Below are 22,373 nucleotides of genomic sequence, written 5' to 3'. Positions count from 1 at the left end.
TTGTGCTACAGATCACAACTTCTGGACTTTACACTACATTACAGATTTCTCAAAAACTTCAGTATAAGGTCCAGAGGTTGTTTATCTGCAGCACAACAAGCTGGTGAAGCTGTAAACAGAAACGTGTTCCTGCACATGCTCAGTAGCGTCTGCCGTGCACAGAACTACTCTCTGGAGACTGAAAACATGATGCTGTTATTAGTCTTTTGGGGCCGTTTCTAAACAAACTAACGTGACCAAACTCTTCATGATGAAGGATCACTGACACACTGTGGATGTTAACTCAGGACGGAGCCTCACGTTCTGGAGCTTCATACAGAGTTAAACGTTACAGCTGAGATCAACAACTTCAACCACCGGAGGTAAAAAAAAACCAACAGATTTCCAGCTGTTCTTTAACAACAAACATGATTTACTAAAGTTATCATCAATCTGATACTTTAAACATGATTAGTTTATGATTCATACTAACCAGTTTAACCAGGGTAGGTTACACATGATCATATGACAGGAAGTGACATCAGCACTCAGATCAAAACAATCTAATCATTAAACAGGTGTTGACGCATTTTCACATTTGACTGCAAAATAACACAAAATGCTGCCGGCTGAATACAAATGTTCACATCTGCTGCTACTGTTAGTCAAGTTTCATCCAAGTTTGTCTTAACTTTTAACCAAATTTAATAATAATAATAATAATAAATAAATAAATACTAGGAGATTAACAGCAGGTGGCGCTAATTCTCCAGTCGGTGCTATTAAACTGTTGCAGAAGAAGAGAAACAAGGAGATTCAAAGCTCAAACGATGGAAAACATGATGGAAATATGACGTTTCTGTTAGTTTCTTGTGTTGATGTGAGGAAGGTTACAGTCTCCTCATCATCGCTCCACACAGATCTGATGTTTTCAACTCTTCAGTGACGTTTAAGTCACATGATTCATGACGTCATCATTTATTCATTCAGTCTGTTTACACACAGCTGCTGTTACACCTCAGACAGGAAACACTTTTTACAGATTTAGAGATTTTTTTTAAAGAATTTCCAGTCAGATTTTTTTATGTGTGGATCGAAAATGTTGAGAATGAGTTAATCACAAGTGAAATATTGTTTTTGTCATTAATCAGCATCACAGAATAAGACAAACAGATGGTTAATTAGTGGAAGAACAGAAGCAGCAGAATATGTTTCAATAAATATTTAGTTTGAACAGCTGAGACGCTCCGAAACAGAGAAGAAGAAGAAAAGAAGCCTTTTGGTTTATGAGGAAAAATAAACAAATAGTGTTTTTATGGTTGATTTGTGAATCAGATTCTACACATTAATGAATAAATATGAACAGCTGCTGTTGGCGTCGTCGTTCCTGTTTCCACAGGTCGTTTTCAGCTGACCAGTCAAACAGAATCAGCAGCTTCACTTCAGTTTGTCTTCAAGGTGAAACACATTTTTCCTCCTCTGGTTTCTGTCTCAACACTTCTGCTGTTGTGTCTTCATGTTTGGAGGTTTTTCTGTCTCTTTCTGTTGTTTTGTGGCCAAAGCAGAAATCTGCAAACATGAAACACATGAAACTAAAACTGAGAAAATATTCATCTGTGATTTGACTCTTTAAAATAAATACTGTCAGTAATACTTTGTACATTGGGTGATTATTCATTTATTATTAATAACTGTTTTGGCTAAATGAGATTATTGCCACAGTGGAGATCGATGTCTCTGTTGTCAGTTTGTTTCTGCAGGACGAGAACAAAGTTGAAAGTGTTTTAAATGTTGGATGATCCGGCAGCAGGGGGCGCTGCTCACCAGCTAACACCATCAGACGCTTCACTTCTTCTTCATGTGTCAGTTTCCCTGCAGGTACTGAACAGAAAAGGCCTCCAGCTGAGTCTCCAGCTCCGTCGCTCTGTTCCTGAAAATCACAATCAAACTCTTATAAAGTCATTTTAACTCAAGAACTACTTTAATGATTTACAGCTAAAGTTAATATTAACTCTAAACCATCTTATAAAATATGACTCGTTGAAAACAGCTCCATCTCAACCAATTTCACCATTAAAATTCAGTTGTTTAAGCATTGATAATAATAATAATAATAATAATAATAATAATAATAATCTAATAGATACTTTCACTTATTTTTTTATTTTTAAAATTGGCAACGCTTTATTTTCTTTTTATTACAGGTCCTTTAATTGTATTTTTATTTCCTGGAAACATGCAGGTGTTTAACAGTAAACCTTTAGGACATTTTACAGACAGGATGTTGTTTATAAGCAGAAATCTAAAAAAGGTTTAAGTTGGTTTAGTTACATTTAGTTCACTACATTTGGCTTCATGTGTAGTTGTTAACTTGTAAAAATCCTTAATAAATTATACTCTAAACAATTCTTTAACAGACAGAAAGTACTTTTAGTTTTCAGGAGTTTTGTGTTGTATATGTAGGTTGTTTCTTCAAAACTCTATAACGGGAACATTTCCCCAAACTTTTAAAGAAATGTCAGAAGAATTAATAGTTACACAGCAGCCAAAATTACTGACAAAAATTCTATTTTTAAGAATCTGACGAGGAAGTTTTGCAAATTAAAAGCTACATATGAACCCAAATATAATGAAGGGCATTTACTGACTAAACCAACTTTTTTTTTTGTTTTTTCTTATAATTTGTACCAAATTCTGTAAAATGTACAAAGGATTAACTGTTAGATACAAACGGTTCTGAACATTTCCAGGAAATTAGTATAAAATGAAGGGACATGTAAAATAAAATGTTACAGTGAAAATGTATTTATATTATTTATGATCACTTGTCCTTTGTGGTACTCATCCTCTCTCACCTTCTACACTGACATAAATTACTTGCACTGTTTGTGTAAACCTGCTGGGAAATAAACTGTTTGATTCTGTACTTTTACTTTTGATCCTCACAGTTTATTGATAATGAAGAAGCAAACTGTTAGCCTAGCTTAGCATAAACATTGTAAGCAGGGGGAACTGTTAGCCTAGCTTAGCATAAATATTGGAAGCAGGGGGAAACTGTTAGCCTAGCTTAGCACAAACTTTGTAAGCAGGGGGGAACTGTTAGCCTAGCTTAGCACAAACACTGGAAGCAGAGGGAACTGTTAGCCTAGCTTAGCATAAACATTGGAAGCAGGGGGAAACTGTTAGCCTAGCTTAGCACAAAGACTGGAAGCAGGGGGAAACTGTTAGCCTAGCTTAGCACAAAGACTGGAAGCAGGGGGAAACTGTTAGCCTTGCTACATCAGGAGAAAATAAATCCTTTTCTAACAGTTCCATGTCAGTCTGATGTCCACCCACCCAGCTGGCACTCTGGTAGAATAAATTAAACCCCCCTCAGTGAGAGTGTGACCTCTGACCTGAAGGCCTTTGACCTCCTCTGGATGTTCTCCAGCCGCTGGATCCTGAAGCTCAGCTGACGGATGTTTCCCTCCAACTCTGCTTCACTCAGATCCACCCGCTGAGTCAGACGACTGAAGGTTGCCCCCAGCTCCCTCAAACACACACACACACACACACAGAGTAACACACCTGTCCAGCGTTTCAGCAGGTGTTCAGTGTGGGACATGTCAGCTGGGGGCGGAGTCTTACTTGTACACCTGCTGGCTGCAGGCAGAGCTAGTGATGGGGATGACAGTTCTCAGGCGGTGGGCGGCATGCTCCATGAACTGCTGCTTCAGAACGCGTTCTCTGCTGGCATTGGTCCAGGTGAGTTTCTCATACAGGTAAAGGAGGCCGTACAGCGACAGAGAGAGAGCGATGAGCCGCCAGCCCACCGAACGCCACACCTGCAGCGACAACACACACCTGAGAGACACCTGCGGCAACAAGACACACTTGAGAGACACCTGCAGCAACAAGACACACCTGAGAGACACCTGCGGCAACAAGACACACCTGAGAGACACCTGCGGCAACAAGACACACCTGAGAGACACCTGCGGCAACAAGACACACCTGAGAGACACCTGCGGCAACAAGACACACCTGAGAGACACCTGCGGCAACAAGACACACCTGAGAGACACCTGCGGCAACAAGACACACCTGAGAGACACCTGCGGCAACAAGACACACTTGAGAGACACCTGCGGCAACAAGACACACCTGAGAGACACCTGCGGCAACAAGACACACCTGAGAGACACTTGCGGCAACAAGACACACCTGAGAGACACCTGCAGCAACAAGACACACCTGAGAGACACCTGCGGCAACAAGACGCACCTGAGAGACACCTGCGGCAACAAGACACATTTGAGAGACACCTGCAGCAACAAGACGCACCTGAGAGACACCTGCGGCAACAAGACACATTTGAGAGACACCTGCAGCAACAAGACACACCTGAGAGACACCTGCAGCAATAAGACACACCTGAGAGACACCTGCGGCAACAAGACACATTTGAGAGACACCTGCAGCAACAAGACACACCTGAGAGACACCTGGGGCAACAACACACACCTGAGAGACACCTGCGGCAACAACACACACTTGAGAGACACCTGCGGCAACAAGACACACCTGAGAGACACCTGCGGCAACAAGACACACTTGAGAGACACCTGCGGCAACAAGACACACTTGAGAGACACCTGCGGCAACAAGACACACCTGAGAGACACCTGCAGCAACAAGACACACCTGAAAGACACTTGCGGCAACAAGACACACCTGAGAGACACCTGCTGCAACAAGACACACTTGAGAGACACCTGCGGCAACAAGACACACCTGAGAGACACCTGCAGCAACAAGACACACTTGAGAGACACCTGCGGCAACAACACACACCTGAGAGACACCTGCGGCAACAAGACACATTTGAGAGACACCTGCAGCAACAAGACACACCTGAGAGACACCTGCAGCAACAAGACACACCTGAGAGACACCTGCGGCAACAAGACACACCTGAGAGACACCTGCAGCAACAAGACACACCTGAGAGACACCTGCGGCAACAAGACACACCTGAGAGACACCTGCGGCAACAAGACACACCTGAGAGACACCTGCGGCAACAAGACACACTTGAGAGACACCTGCGGCAACAAGACACACTTGAGAGACACCTGCGGCAACAACACACACCTGAGAGACACCTGCGGCAACAAGACACACTTGAGAGACACCCGCGGCAACAAGACACACCTGAGAGACACCCGCGGCAACAAGACACACCTGAGAGACACCCGCGGCAACAAGACACACTTGAGAGACACCTGCGGCAACAAGACACACCTGAGAGACACCTGCAGCAACAACACACACCTGAGAGACACCTGCGGCAACAAGACACACCTGAGAGACACCTGGGGCAACAAGACACACCTGAGAGACACCCGCGGCAACAAGACACACCTGAGAGACACCCGCGGCAACAAGACACACTTGAGAGACACCTGCGGCAACAAGACACACCTGAGAGACACCTGCAGCAATAATACACACCTGAAAGACACCTGCAGCAACAAGACACACCTGAAAGACACCTGCAGCAACAAGACACACCTGAAAGACACCTGCAGCAATAATACACACCTGAAAGACACCTGCAGCAACAACACACACCTGAGAGACACCTGCAGCAACAAGACACACCTGAGAGACACCTGCGGCAACAAGACGCACCTGAGAGACACCTGCAGCAACAAGACACACCTGAGAGACACCTGCGGCAACAAGACGCACCTGAGAGACACCTGCGGCAACAAGACACATTTGAGAGACACCTGCAGCAACAAGACGCACCTGAGAGACACCTGCGGCAACAAGACACATTTGAGAGACACCTGCAGCAACAAGACGCACCTGAGAGACACCTGCGGCAACAAGACACATTTGAGAGACACCTGCAGCAACAAGACACACCTGAGAGACACCTGCAGCAATAAGACACACCTGAGAGACACCTGCGGCAACAAGACACATTTGAGAGACACCTGCAGCAACAAGACACACCTGAGAGACACCTGGGGCAACAACACACACCTGAGAGACACCTGCGGCAACAACACACACTTGAGAGACACCTGCGGCAACAAGACACACCTGAGAGACACCTGCGGCAACAAGACACACTTGAGAGACACCTGCGGCAACAAGACACACTTGAGAGACACCTGCGGCAACAAGACACACCTGAGAGACACCTGCAGCAACAAGACACACCTGAAAGACACTTGCGGCAACAAGACACACCTGAGAGACACCTGCTGCAACAAGACACACTTGAGAGACACCTGCGGCAACAAGACACACCTGAGAGACACCTGCAGCAACAAGACACACTTGAGAGACACCTGCGGCAACAACACACACCTGAGAGACACCTGCGGCAACAAGACACATTTGAGAGACACCTGCAGCAACAAGACACACCTGAGAGACACCTGCAGCAATAAGACACACCTGAGAGACACCTGCGGCAACAAGACACACCTGAGAGACACCTGCAGCAACAAGACACACCTGAGAGACACCTGCGGCAACAAGACACACCTGAGAGACACCTGCGGCAACAAGACACACTTGAGAGACACCTGCGGCAACAAGACACACCTGAGAGACACCTGCAGCAACAAGACACACTTGAGAGACACCTGCGGCAACAACACACACCTGAGAGACACCTGCGGCAACAAGACACATTTGAGAGACACCTGCAGCAACAAGACACACCTGAGAGACACCTGCAGCAATAAGACACACCTGAGAGACACCTGCGGCAACAAGACACACCTGAGAGACACCTGCAGCAACAAGACACACCTGAGAGACACCTGCGGCAACAAGACACACCTGAGAGACACCTGCGGCAACAAGACACACCTGAGAGACACCTGCGGCAACAAGACACACTTGAGAGACACCTGCGGCAACAAGACACACTTGAGAGACACCTGCGGCAACAAGACACACCTGAGAGACACCCGCGGCAACAAGACACACTTGAGAGACACCCGCGGCAACAAGACACACCTGAGAGACACCCGCGGCAACAAGACACACCTGAGAGACACCTGCGGCAACAAGACACACTTGAGAGACACCTGCGGCAACAAGACACACCTGAGAGACACCTGCGGCAACAAGACACACCTGAGAGACACCTGCAGCAACAACACACACCTGAGAGACACCTGCGGCAACAAGACACACCTGAGAGACACCTGGGGCAACAAGACACACCTGAGAGACACCCGCGGCAACAAGACACACCTGAGAGACACCCGCGGCAACAAGACACACTTGAGAGACACCTGCGGCAACAAGACACACCTGAGAGACACCTGCAGCAATAATACACACCTGAAAGACACCTGCAGCAACAAGACACACCTGAAAGACACCTGCAGCAACAAGACACACCTGAAAGACACCTGCAGCAATAATACACACCTGAAAGACACCTGCAGCAATAATACACACCTGAGAGACACCTGCGGCAACAAGACGCACCTGAGAGACACCTGCGGCAACAAGACGCACCTGAGAGACACCTGCGGCAACAAGACGCACCTGAGAGACACCTGCTGCAACAAGACACACCTGAGAGACAGCTGTCTGTAAAGATGTTTAGCCAATTAATCAATGAATGAAAATTAAACAATTAGTAACCATCTGAGGCAGTAAACTCCAGATCCAATATTTGGGGGTTGTGGATAAACATTTAAAGACGTCGGCTTGGACTAATTGAATCAATTAGTCTAGAAAACAATGTGAAGACGTATTAATAATGAAAATAATCATCAGCTCTGAAGGACGCACCACTCCACCGATTATCAGGACCGTCATGGATGCTCGGGAGGTGACAGAGACCAGACCTGTTGCTATGGAAACCACCATCTCATCCTTGAAGCTGGAGCCTTCCTGAGGACAGAGATGATGTTTTCATGGTTATGACTCGTCTAAAGAAATGTATTTCAAACACAAAACGTGTCACGGCGGTGACCTCACCTGCAGTCTGGGGTCAGCACTGCTCAGTGCCCGTTTGGCGTTGGCGGCTCCGATGAAGCGCGTGACGAGTGCGGTCCAGCCCAGAGAGAACTGGAACTCAATGTTTTCCCGAAAGTCTGCACAGAGGGTGGCAAGGCTGAGGTCATAGGTCATCTCGAAGGAGGAGGAGGGAGCAGAGAGCTGCTCCTGAACGGACAGAGACAGCAGAGGACGGACGCTGTCTGAGGACAGAGGACAGAGATCACTGAGGATGACACGGGAACAGACGGAGGAGGTTACGTAAGGAAGGTGAGACGCCGCTCGTACCAATCATGTGTCTCTGAGCATCTCTGATGTCTCTGAGGACACTGACGGAGCAGCGATGAGCCAGACAGCCGATGATCCTCTCCTCCACGTGCTGCAGCAGCTTCTGAAAACACAAAACATGAAAACTGAAGCTCAGACTGAGTCAAACTCTTTTTCAGAGACAAACAACATAACAGGTCGTGACGTCAGTCGCCCAAAAACGAGCTACAGTTAGTTTGAGTGACAGCTGCCATCTAGCGGCCGTAGTAACTGTGAAGTGGTGCAGATGACGTATATATATGTGACAGGTGGATGGAGGCTTTAACCCAACAGGAGACTCTGTTCATTTCCTGTTTCCAACCACAAGTCGGGACAATTGTTGGGACAAAAGCGTAACTACGATCGTCCCCCAACCTTAACCCTGTGGTTATTATTGTAGCCATGACGACGAAGGCCTAACTCTGAGGAAGTAGTAACTTTAACCCACCACGTTTCTCAAACCGTTACAAAGTGATCGCTAGACCCAACCAGACGTGAACCACAGCGCTGACACACCATAAAACATCATGATAGTTTAACAGTGATGTGTGACGGTTTATAAAACACATGATGTCATCCTGCTGATAGAGACGCCAGATTAGAAAACGCTGCTAACCACAGACCTGGAGGTTCATGTGGAGGACTTGTGGAGACAGATGTCCCCAACAAACAGTCATGTTAGTAAAGTGCAAAGATAATCAATAAGAGACGGTTCCCAGGGGGACGATCAGTGATGTCACATTTTGGTTTTCTGTGTGTGATGATTGAAGATCACTAGACCCATTTTTATTGTGAGAAGTGTTAAAAGTGCTGAGTCAGTATTTTTCTAGACCAGGTGCAATTAATACATGTTAGAGAAGTTTGAGACAGAATTGTTTGTGAGATGAATCATGTCTGGATTATTACCAAAGTGTCAAGATCAATCGAGGTGGAGTCTAGAAAATAAGCTCCACATTAGGAGGGATTATGAGAGGTATATGACATCATGTTTTATGATCTTGCATTAGGTCCTTGATCCGGGGATCAGTAAACCTCTTCACACTGAAGTCTACCAGCTTCCAGTCTGTGTCTTTGAGTCTTTCTCTTGTAAGTTGTGGCTGTCCTGAACATTAATTGGCCCATCTAAAGATTTCCTGTCCTCAGTGTTATCAGTGTATCAACACCGCCAACCATCTCCATCATCATCATTACTGTGATTATCGTCTCCTGACTTCATCAGCACTTTGATTTTGTTTAGCCATACATTAAAAAATGCATTTAAGAGAATAAAACGAAACAGGATCTCCATTAAAAAAACAAACAAACACATTTTCCTGTGAAGCTTTGGTGACTCCTAGTGACTCCTAGTGTCTCCTAGTGACTCCTAGTGACTCCTAGTGTCTCCTAGTGTCTCCTAGTGTCTCTTAGTGACTCCTAGTGACTCCTAGTGACTCCTAGTGACTCCTAGTGTCTCCTAGTGACTCCTAGTGTCTCCTAGTGTCTCTTAGTGACTCCTAGTGACTCCTAGTGACTCCTAGTGTCTCCTAGTGACTCCTAGTGACTCCTAGTGTCTCCTAGTGTCTCCTAGTGACTCCTAGTGACTCTGAGTGACTCCTAGTGACTCCTAGTGACTCCTAGTGTCTCCTAGTGTCTCTTAGTGACTCCTAGTGACTCCTAGTGTCTCCTAGTGACTCCTAGTGACTCCTAGTGTCTCCTAGTGTCTCCTAGTGTCTCCTAGTGACTCTGAGTGACTCCTAGTGACTCCTAGTGACTCCTAGTGTCTCCGAGTGAGGGTCACATCACTCAACACAACACCTGCAACATCAGTATCACATCATTCACATCATACGTGCAGTTTCACCTCAACAGGTGGAGCTGAAAGTGTCCAACAGTACACACACACACACACACACACACGCACACACAGTCAGGTGTGTGTGCGTGTGTCCTGAATCAAACACACACATCTTGATCTAAATGTTGCCTCAGAGGAACAAACAGCACATTAAGCTGCTTTACTTCAAATCCAGTTTAACAGCACGAACACCGACCTGTGTGTGTGTGTGTGTGTGTGTGTTTTATAAGGTTCAGTCAGGAGAGTGACAGGTATACAGCTCAGTCTGACTGTATTACAGTATTACTGCAGTACTATTTGACAGTATGACAGTATTACATTATTACTGCAGTACTATATGACAGTATTACAGTATTACTGCAGTACTATTTGACAGTATTACAGTATTACTGCAGTACTATTTGACAGTATTACAGTATTACTGCAGTACTATTTGACAGTATTACAGTATTACTGCAGTACTATATGACAGTATTACAGTATTACTGCAGTACTATTTGACAGTATTACAGTATTACTGCAGTACTATTTGACAGTATTACAGTATTACTGCAGTACTATTTGACAGTATTACAGTATTACTGCAGTACTCACGGCCTTGTAGAGCTCCAGAGTTTCTTGTGTGGGGTTGAAGTCGGCTCTGAACTCCTCCACCAGAACAGGAAGCGAGTGGATCTGATCTGACATCGCCGTGGCAACCTGCCGGACAATTAAACCAGCTGCTGTCACATCCACATGATTACACATGTTCAGTGTATTCATTACTGCTGCAACGATGGTTACTTCCATTAACAATAATCTGTCAATCATGTTCTTGATTAATCGATGAGTTGTTGTTGGTATCAAATGTGTCAAAGATCTTCAGTCATAGAGACTAAAGAACTTTAACAAGCCGGAATCGGAAAGTTTGAACATTTTTCATTTAAAAATGCCGACAAACGATTAATTGATTATCAAAATAGTTGGTGATTAATGTATCTGCTCTAGTATCAATACTCTGAGGACAAAACGTCTGTTGACAGGACGATGAGGTTGTTTTCCAGCGTCGCCACGAGGAGTCACCACAGTCAGATGTTAAACATAAATCTACAGAACACATAGATGGAGAGCATGAACTGGTCTCTGTAGGGTTTAAACATGTTGCAGTGAACGTATCAGGATATTTAATCCGTCATGTTGAGTCTGTTCCTCCATTCTCAGAGAGAACAATCATCAGACGGATATGTAAACACTTCGTTACCTTGGCAGAAACACCTTCAGTCAGAGTCTTGATCTTCTCTTTGACGCTGTCGGTCAGACGGTTAATCTGTCCCCGAACAAAGTCCAGTCGGTCCCTCTGCTCCTCCCGCTCCTCCAGGCAGCAGATCCTGCAAAGGTCAAAGGTCAGAGCAGGCAGAAACACTGTCTTCCTTTTTGTTCAAGAAACGATGAGTTTTTTCGCTCACTTCCTGTCAGCAGACGCGATGTTGATGGCGTCCATCACAGCTTTGATGGCCTCGCTGATCTGCCACGCTCTCACTGTGTGCTGCTCGAACTTAGTCTTCACTGCAGACTGAGAGATGAACTCCTGCAGGGTCAAAGGTCACTTACAGTATCTATCCCCTGACCAGCGGTGGAGGAAGTACTCAGATCCTTTACTGCAGTAAAAGTACTAATACAGTAATGCATGAAAAATCCTACTACAGTAAAAGTACATAAGTACAAAAGTAACTAAAGCTGTAAATGTAGTGGAGTAGAAAGTACAATATTTCCCTCTGAAATGTAGAAAGTAGCATCACATGGAAATACTCAAGTAAAGTACAAGTACCTCAAACTGTACTAACGTGCAGTACTTCAGTAAATGTACGTAGTTACTTTCCATCACCAGTTTTGTGTTTTTGTGTTTTTGTACCTCGAAGGTCCTCTCAAACCTCTGGAACTCTCTCAGTCTCTCGTGGAAACCTTCAGCCAGAGCGCCACCTGCAGGAGGCGACAGACGGCTGCAGGTGAGCGTCGAACCTCCGAACAACGTTTATCATTTAATCATCGTTATTTTTATCGTCGGTGTGTCAGATTTATACGCTGAGAAGAACTTTTAACAATGAGTTTATTGTGAATTTAACTTTCTGTCCTTTAAAAGTAACACAAGAGTAACATTAACTACACTGATGTTTTTACATGTTTAGTTCATTAAGTTAAATCTAACACTGCTGCCGTCAGCACCAATCAGAAGACAGAAAACACAAACTATGTTTCATGTGAAGAGCAGACGTTTGAGGGACAAATGAGGGAAAACGGAGAAAATTGACCCAACAAGAATCAATTCATAATATTTTATATATTTTAAATTACAATACAATTTCATTAGTCTGCTGGTCGATTAGTTCTCATTCTCATTGGTCGAATAATCTCCGTGTTATTTTCATAAGGAGAAAAGTGCGACATCAACAGCTTTCCAGGATTAATCCATTATTTCCTGCAGCGGGGGGGACAGACTAACAAATTACCTGTGAAAACAACGGGGGTGTATTCAAAACACCCCCGTTGTTTTCACAACTTTGAACTCGCCCAACCTGATGGAGCCTGCTGGGTCTAACTGTACTCAATGGTTACTGAACGTTTACTGAATCAGTGTTTCTCCATAATGACACAACGAGAACCCCCGCCAGGCCAAAATAAAGTTTAATATTTGATATCTGAATGAATGGATACAGCGTTTGGGAGTCTCTGAGCAGCGCTGTTCCGGTACGTGAGTCAACCTCTGCGTCGTTGCCTGGGAAACCACTGGTCGCGCGGCTTCGTTAAGGAGTATGTTTGTGTAGCGAGCGGGAAAGAGCGAGGAGCAGAGAAGTGACGGTGGATGCGAGCGGAGCAGAGGAAAAGGTTAGTAGTAAGTTGTCAGTCTGGCAGTAAATGTACAGCACAGACTACAGTGTGTCAGTTAATAAATGCTAAAAAGTCACGTCTGTTGTTTCCTCAAATGCTGGAAAAGTGAAGGAGGTTAGCTCCAAAGTTAGCAACAATGGGTTAGCCTAGCCTGAAGATGCTAAACAGAGAAATACAGAACAGAGAAATGTGTGACTGCCGAGTTAACTGTCCAGTATGTCCCTGAACGCATCACCAGGAACAGTTTCTCTGCTGTGATGGATTATTAATGTGCAGAAATCTCAGTTTCTGTCTCATTAATGACTCTTATTTGAACAAACACTAAAGTTACCCTCACCTGTCTCACCTGTCTCACCTGTCTCAGGCATGCCCTGCGCTCGCTGCATCCTGGAGATCAGCACCTCTTTAGCCGAGACGAAGAAGATCCTCCCCGCCGCCTCGTCCAGACTGACCACCCTCAGCTCCTCAGCCAGGAAGTGGACGCAGCGATCCAGGTGCTGCTTCCTCACCTGCACAGGTTCAGTTTCACTTTGTTTGTTCTTCATGATGCTCGTTGTACTCTGGTCTATTTCTTTCTTTTTAAGTTCTGTATGATTTGTTTTTATGAATATAAAAGAGGTTGGTGTCCTCCTGACACATGCCAGCCAATCAGAGAGCAGGATTTTCTGTTGCCATGGTGAACAGAGAAAACTAGGAGAGCTGGTTGAGACGTTTACTGAGAAGCAGCTGCAGGAAAACTTGAGTTTTAAGGTCGACTGAGGTTGAAATCTACGTATGGACATCCGACACACACACACACACACACACTCACACTCACACACACACACACACACTCTGACCTCCTCGATGTACTCGGGTTCGGTCACTGAAGCGTCCCATCTGTTGTGGAGGATGAAGATGTTTGGTTTGGAGATTCTCTCACTGACTTTGTGGAAGAAAAGTTTCTCCTGCCAACAGAAACACACACACGCACGCACACACACACACGCACACACACACGCACGCATAAAAAATGACTCAAAACAATCAATTAATAAAATAGTTGGCGTTCAATTTTCTGTCGATCATCTAATCGATCAATGGACTGATCAGTGCAGCTCTACAGAAAACACTCACCGTGTTCATCAGCGTGGACTCTGCGTTTCCCACCAGGACGAAGACGTCGGCGTCCAGACAGAACTTATCGATCCAGCCGTCCAATTCCAGTGTGACGTCAGTGCCGGGGCTGGGTCAGAGGTCAGAGGTCACAGGTCAGAGGTCAGAGGTCACAGGTAGAAATGAGTTTGATTTGTGTTTATTCAGTTCACTGTTGTATCATCCTGTGATGTCCAGGAAGGAGATCACAGGACGGAGATCTGTGAAGGAGATCTTCAGTCACCTGCCTGTCCAGAGGTGAGGAGGAGGAGGAGGAGGAAGAGGAGGAGGAGAAGGAGGAGTAGGAGGAGGAAGAGGAGCTGTAGGCTCTTCAGTCACCTACCTGTCCATGAGAACCAGGTCGTCTCTCAGCAGAGCGCAGCGACTTTTAGGCCACAACACTTTGACCAGACTGCCTGAGTCCAGCGTGGGATCCATGTGGAGAGCATGAGCCAGCTGGTTCACCGTCTGACCAGGAGGAGGAGGAGGAGGAGGAGGAGGAGGAAGGTCAGGTTATCACTCAGTCATGTGATTCATCAACACACATCTCTTGTTTTATCGCAGGTTAACGTGCGCCTGTCCCTTTAAATCCTGCGTACCGTGACGTTCCTCCTCTCATTGGACGCCTCGGTGGTGAGGTACGCCTCGTCGCCGTCGGTTCCTTCCACCCTCAGGAAGCAGTTGGTGGTGTGACCGATGCCGCTGGGTAGCACTCTGTCCCGCAGCATGGCGTTGATCACCGTGCTCTTCCCGTTACTCGTCCTGCGGAGAGGCGACGTCATGGTTACGTCATGGTTACATCATGTTTACGTCATGTTAACGTCATGGTTACGTTATGTTTACGTTATGTTTACGTCATGGTTACGTCATGTTCATGTCATGGTTACGTCATGGTTATGTCATGGTTACATCATGTTTACGTCATGTTAACGTCATGGTTACGTCATGTTAACGTCATGGTTACGTTATGTTTACGTTATGTTTACGTCATGGTTACGTTATGTTTACATCATGGTTACGTTATGTTTACGTCATGGTCACGTCATGGTTACGTCATGGTTATGTCATGGTTACATCATGTTTACGTCATGTTTACGTCATGGTTACGTTATGTTTACGTCATGGTTACGTTATGTTTACGTCATGGTTATGTTATGTTTACGTCATGGTTACGTTATGTTAACGTCATGGTTACGTTATGTTTACGCCATGTTAACGTCATGGTTACGTCATGGTAAGGTTATGTTTACGTCATGTTAACGTCATGTTAACGTCATGGTTACGTTATGTTTACGTCATGGTTACGTCATGTTTACGTCATGTTAACGTCATGGTTACGTTATGTTTACGTCATGTTAACGTCATGGTTACGTTATGTTTACGTCATGTTAACGTCATGGTTACGTCATGGTAACGTTATGTTTACGTCATGTTAACGTCATGTTAACGTCATGGTTACGTTATGTTTACGTCATGGTTACGTCATGTTTACGTCATGTTAACGTCATGGTTACGTTATGTTTACGTCATGTTAACGTCATGGTTACGTTATATTAACGTCATGGTTACGTTATGTTTACGTTATGTTAACGTCATGGTTACGTTATGTTTACGTCATGTTAACGTCATGTTAACGTCATGGTTACGTTATGTTTACGTCATGGTTACGTTATGTTTACGTCATGTTAACGTCATGGTTACGTTATGTTTACGTCATGTTAACGTCATGGTTACGTCATGGTTATGTTATGTTTACGTCATGGTTACGTCATGTTTACGTCATGTTAACGTCATGGTTACGTTATGTTTACGTCATGTTAACGTCATGGTTACGTTATGTTTACGTCATGTTAACGTCATGGTTACGTCATGGTAACGTTATGTTTACGTCATGTTAACGTCATGTTAACGTCATGGTTACGTTATGTTTACGTCATGGTTACGTCATGTTTACGTCATGTTAACGTCATGGTTACGTTATGTTTACGTCATGGTAACGTCATGGTTACGTCATGGTAACGTCGTTTTTTATATGGAATTTATTTGAGAAGTCTTAAAGGGCAACACACACACACACCTGAACGTTCTGGATAAAGTTTCGTTTCATTCATTAATTGATACTTCGGATATGAAGATGAATGTTTTTGTAAACTAGTGACACAGAAATAGAAATATAAACAAACAAAAACCCCAAAAACATTTTCAGCTGTAAGTTTTCTCCTTTTTGGACTCATGATGGAACAAAATAAAGACAAACTGACACCGCAGACGTCTAAATGAGTGTTTCAGCTTTCCGTTGCTATGGAAACGCTGATCAAAAAATGATAAATACACAAACTAAAATGTGGCAATAATTATAAATATATCCATAAAAAAAAAAAAGATTAAAAGAACTCGTCAATATCTCATGGACCCATTTACAGGGAAATTACATCATCCAGCATGTTGCATCATCTGACAGTTATTACATCATCACTTCCTACAGAAATACAACAGCACAGCTCTGACAGCCGGTGACGCCGGCGCTCAGTCGACGCTCCGCAGGACGACGTGGACAAAGTGAAGCAGGAAGCAGTTTGTGGGTCAGAGATAAGTTTATCTGAGCCGACAGTTGGATTCAACAGAAAACTGTTGAGTTAACAGCTGCAGGAATCAGAGCTTCACTTACAGACACCACAGACAGGAAGCAGCAGCAGCAGCAGCGTCTGCATGGAAACAACACTCTTCTTCTCTGGACTCTTTAACAGCACATAGTTAAACCTTCTACAGGAAGGAAACTAACTTATATATTTAATATTATTCCCAAAGTATAAAATCCTAACATGTCATGTGTGTTCTAATAAAATAGTTTAATATGACGTCTAAACTCACCGAGAAATCTGATAATCCAGGAACAAACGTCAGATTATCAGAATGTTTTCTTCTTAATTATTGATTCAAGTCTTCAGTTTTTATCTCTCGGCATTTAATGTGTATCAGTGTTACAAAATATCAAAACATGTAACTGTAGATTATAAACTCGCAGGTCAGAGTTTGCTGCTTTAGCAGATATATTAATATGTGTAAGAACATGATGATCAGCTGACGTGTTTCCAGTGTTTTTATTGGTTACCTGCCAAAGAAGGCGACCTTCATGTGTCTCCGCAGCAGAATCTCTCTGATGGTCGCCAGTTTGGTGGCGCAGCTCTGCATCTCTAAACTCTGCTCCTCCACGGCCACCTGACCCAGCTCGTCGCTCCGCCACGCCTCTGACGTCACACAACAAACAACAAACAAACAAACAAACGAGATGTTAACAGCTGATGTTCAGAGCTTGAAGCTGTTCTGAAGAACTTTATTTTAAATTTTGATTTAATTACAAGAAATAGCAACAACAAGCTCAGTGTGTGTGTGTGTGTGTGTGTGTGTGTGTGTGTGTGTGTGTGCGTGTGTGTGCGCACACTTTTCTTTCTGTCTTTGTGAGGCCCGCTCAGTTTTAACCCCTCGTAGTGACGATATTTCTACATTATGAGGCGGGTTCAGACTAGTTCTGAGGGTTCAGGGATGAGGTCTACATACTCAACCAGACCCGGACCACTGTAGAGCGACACATCTGTCACCTGCTAGTCACTGCAGGTTGTTGTGTTCTGAACTAGCTGATACAGAAATAGATTGACGGTGAAAACTGCATCACTACGACACCAAACATGAATAAACACGAAGGTGAGAACCACAGAACTGAAGAACTAACGAGCACTTACAGCAGTCTGCACATCACAAGGACTCACTTACACCACGGAGACGTCACTTCACACATTAATACACAAGTTGTTCATGCAGAAGTCTGGAGTTTCTGGAACATAAATGTGACGTAACGCAGCTTTACTGGACTTCTGATGTGGTGGAAGGTCCTCACAAGTATAGATAGACAAACGTGTGTGTGTGTGTGTGTGTGTGTGTGTGTGTGTGTGTGTGTGTGTTTCTGACCATCAACAAAGGCGGAGCCATCCTTCACAAAGTCCAGCAGCTGATCAAAGATGGAGCTGATTGAAAGCTTCGCAACGACAAAACGCCGCAGAGGAGACACGTCCACGTCGTCCATGACACCTGACACACACACACACACACACACATTAACACACACACAAACACACATTAACACACACACACACATTAACACACATTAACACACACAGACACACACATTAACACACATTAACACACACACATTAACACACACACATTAACACACACACATGTTAACACATTAAGACACATTAACACACACACACACACACATTAACACACACACACATTAACACACACACATGTTAACACATTAAGACACATTAACACACACACACACACACATTAACACACACACACATTAACACACACAGACACACACATTAACACACATTAACACACACACATTAACACACATTAACACACACACATTAACACACACACACACATATTAACACACACACACATTAACACAACAACAAACACACTGTTGATCTACAGATGGACACACACTCTGCTGTCTCTCTCACACACACACACAGCAGAGGTGTGTGTGTGTTTACCGTGCTCTGCGTGTCTCGCGGGTTCAGAGGTCAGTCATGTTTCTGGGGTTCCTCGTCCTGCCGAGTCGCCGCCTGCTCCCATCATCCCTCTGTTCAACACGGCGACACATCAGACACATGAAGACTGAACAGATCATTAGCACTTAAAGCTCAGCTTACACTGCTGCGTGTGTGTGTGTGTGTGTGTGTGTGTGTGTGTGTGTGTGTGTGTGTGCGCGTGTGTGTCTGTGTGTGTGTGTGTGTGTGTGTGTGTGTGATCCTCTTAGCAGGACTTAGAGCTGCTTCACCCGTCAGACCTGCAGCCTCAACAACCTGCTGACTCCCACAGGTGTGTTAGTGGGTCATTTAGTTTATCTGCATTATTATCAGCAGAGGAAAGAAACTAAGTACATTAACTCAAGTACTAAAGATGAAACCAGTGGTTTCCAACCTTTTTGTCTTTTGACGTCTTACAAAAAGCAGTGTGTAGTCGGGGTCACATTTCACATGTCTATGAGTTGTTAACAGCTCCACCAAATAGTGATTTTTCCCTCTAAACTTCTCACATGCTTTCATTTCAATAAATGTTCAAATGATCCAATATTTCAGCAAAAATCAAAGATTAGAGAAAAAGTCCAAAAACTGAAAACAGATTTGTGTATCAGAACTTTGTTTTTTCTTCTTTCCTCTCCCATTAATCATCTCACCACCCCTCAGATTTATCTGCTGACCCTTTGGAGGGCCCCGACCCCTAGGTTGGGAACCACTGGACTAAACTAGCTAACTGTATATAAAGTAGTGTAAACTAGCTCCACCTCCAGCAGCTACAACAGTAACATGCTGCTCTAACACTGATGCTTCACTATTAATAATCTAATGATGTCATATATAATAATATATCAGTCAGAGGGACCAAACCACTACTTTTACTGCAATACTTTAACTACATCAAGCTCATAATACTTATGTACTTTTACTGCAATACTTTAACTACATCAAGCTCATAATACTTATGTACTTTTACTGCAATACTTTAACTACATCAAGCTCATAATACTTATGTACTTTTACTGCAATACTTTAACTACATCAAGCTCATAATACTTATGTACTTTTACTGCAATACTTTAACTACATCAAGCTCATAATACTTATGTACTTTTACTGCAATACTTAATCACAAAGTTGCTGAACTGTATCAATAAATGAAGTGATGAATCTGTCCTGAGGGGGGCAGTATAATTAAAAATAAAGCTCTTGAAAGGATCTAAACTCTTTATGTTCAAACACATCTGTTCACATATTCTACAGATGTAACATTCAGACAAGTTCACATATTTTTAAAAACTTTTTTCCTTTTTTCTTCATTTTTAGAACAAAGTCTGATTCATGAACCTGAGGGGAGAGTTCAGGTTTCTCAGTTTATTGACAAGAAGAACTCTTTGTTTCAGTTTAAATCAAACTGAAGACATTAAAGTGCAGACAGGAAACAATCTGATTATATTAGCGCATTCCCCCTGATAAGGACGTACATCTTATTACAGGGTTTCTGCGGGTTCACCAAGTTAAATTTCAGAGTTTTTAATACCACATTATTAATTTAATACTTATTTTTCACAGCCAGAAGTTAAACAACAAAGCTGTAATCTGCTCTCTAAAAACATTTAAACCATTCAGCCCTAAAAATATCTATTAAAAACCAAACATCTGCAACAGAGATACCATAAAAACATCTGCAGTTCAAGTTGATACACAAACTAACTGAACTTTGGGTATGAAGTTTATTTATTTAGTCACTTACAAGCAGCGACGTCTGGGGCTGAAAAGCTGCAGTTCCTCAAACGACCACTTGAAGCTCTCAAAGTGAGTCGAACCCATAGATGTATAATAAGAGCTGGATATGGCGCCGCCGCTCAGCCTTGCAGCCTTGCAGCCCAGTGGCCACTTGTGGTATTGCAGTGAAAAATCGCCCTGCGGCCCAGAAAGCGTTTTCCCCTCGTAGACCACCACTGTAGAAGAGACGCCTGTAAAACTGTTGACAGGACGCCTCGAACTGCAAACGTCAGCTATGACTCTTTCTATCATGAACTTTTGATCCATGGAGGTTTTATGTTTGTAAAACTTTCCTCAAACCAAGAAAAGTGATTTAAAAATCTGTGACGTCATCACAATATAAAGTCTATGGGCTGAGCGGGAGCTTGTGGGCGGGGCCAGCGGGGAAAACACTCCTGCGCATATTCAGTGTTTCTAGCTTTTGGCGTATGCGCCAGGCGAGCAGTTCCTACAGGACCGGTATCCAGCTCTTATAAAACCCCCCATGTTAAAATCCCCAAACATCTTTACAACCATTTTTATATAACTCACCCGTTTAAATTTTATTAAGGCTTAAAGTTATACATAATTAAGAGCGCGGATGATTTGAGTGTCACCATGGCGACAACGTTGGTTAGGTAACGTAACGAGAAGGGTCTATCTGCAGTCTTACAGACCAACATGACAAACGTTCCTGACCTCTGACCCTAACCATCATCTTCATGCCTCAACATAACCAAGTGGGCGTGTCGTGTAGATGCTGCAAGTCCGTAGATAGACCTACTCGGACGTAACCATGGCGTAACCCCTGATTCACAGAGTACAGGTGTAGACGTGGTCGTCACTATTTCTGGGTTTTCAGCTCATGAAAGTTGTAACATTTTGGTCGCCTGAACAAGTCTTCTTCAATGTTTGGTTGTATTAAAAGACCCTCTAAGGAGTCGGATGTTCAGTTTTTCCGGTAAGTACATTTTGTTTTAATGGTTTTAAGCCTGTTTTTGTTAGCAAAAATTAGCATTATCACAGTTAACCATACAGTGTAAATGCACCATGCTAACCAATCCAGTAGCTAGCGTTATGGTCAGCTCCACCCTCTCGTCCAAATATGGCTCCACATATCCAAGATGGCGACGGTCAAAATGCCAAACTGGAGGCTTGAAACTGGAGTCCACCAACCGATGGATGACGTCACCATGGCTATGTCCATTATTTTTGGTTAGTGTTTTAGTCCTTTGTGGTTTTTGATCGGCCTTCAGTGATTCTGGTGTGACAAACGTTTAGTCGATTAGTTGTCAACTATGAAAGTAATCCGCAACTATTTTGATAATTAATTCATTGTGTGGAGTCATTAATTCTCTGGTTCCAGCTCGTTAAATGTGAATATTTTCTGGTTTCTTTAGTCTCTCTGACAGTAAACTGAATATTTTTGTGTTGTGAATAAAACAAAACATTTGAGGACGTCATGTCATGACGTCAATGTCACTTAATGGTCAGTATTAAATATTGAAGAAGTGAGTCTAACCATTTCGACTGGACGTCAGTGACGAGTGATGTAATAACGGGCGAGTCAGCGTCTCTATCAGCTTCAGTCAGATTCACAGGAAACAGCTTTCATCACCCGGACCGACTGAAGACCACTCCCTCCTTATCTGACAGGGTGTGAGTGTGAGAGAAAGTGTTTCTGTCTCAACGGAAACAATAATCCTCATGAAGACACAACCACTGACTCTTAATTCTACTATTCATACAAGCTCTACTGTTGTAGTGTTTATACTCCTGCCAGTATTTGGGATGTGACAGTTTGATTTATCATAATGATCGTCAAACCTTCCAGAAATACTACAGTTAGTGTTTAGATACTGTACAAGTACAGGACA

The 22,373-nt window shown here is 43.8% G+C and overlaps 1 protein-coding gene and 1 long non-coding RNA gene across 3 annotated transcripts; one reads left to right on the top strand and one right to left on the bottom strand.

Annotated features, from left to right (window-relative positions):
• Positions 1-993: 993 nt before the first annotated feature.
• On the bottom strand, positions 994-18,277 carry mfn1a (mitofusin 1a). Its single transcript, XM_044368112.1, has 18 exons — positions 18,104-18,277; positions 17,250-17,385; positions 14,737-14,899; positions 14,481-14,605; positions 14,120-14,228; positions 13,843-13,950; positions 13,350-13,512; positions 12,030-12,097; positions 11,584-11,705; positions 11,379-11,505; positions 10,733-10,837; positions 8,287-8,389; positions 7,981-8,201; positions 7,792-7,893; positions 3,607-3,803; positions 3,375-3,509; positions 1,804-1,909; positions 994-1,548 (listed from the first exon to the last, which is right to left on the bottom strand). The coding sequence occupies exons 1-17, from the start codon at positions 18,270-18,272 to the stop codon at positions 1,843-1,845; spliced, it is 2,220 nt and encodes a 739-aa protein (XP_044224047.1). The 5' UTR covers positions 18,273-18,277; the 3' UTR covers positions 994-1,548; positions 1,804-1,842.
• Positions 12,960-17,423, top strand: LOC122993724. Of its 2 annotated transcripts, XR_006406430.1 has the most exons (4): positions 12,960-13,000; positions 13,368-13,520; positions 16,623-17,084; positions 17,117-17,423. It is a non-coding gene; the product is annotated as an uncharacterized LOC122993724 (long non-coding RNA). The 2 variants fall into 2 exon arrangements; XR_006406429.1 differs by having other exon boundaries at positions 16,623-17,423.
• Positions 18,278-22,373: the final 4,096 nt, after the last annotated feature.

This window comes from Thunnus albacares, chromosome 12 (assembly GCF_914725855.1).
Source record: "Thunnus albacares chromosome 12, fThuAlb1.1, whole genome shotgun sequence".
NCBI classification, from domain to species: domain Eukaryota; kingdom Metazoa; phylum Chordata; class Actinopteri; order Scombriformes; family Scombridae; genus Thunnus; species Thunnus albacares.
The sequence above is the reverse complement of the archived record's forward strand: the minus strand, read 5'-3'. Positions and strand labels throughout refer to the sequence as shown.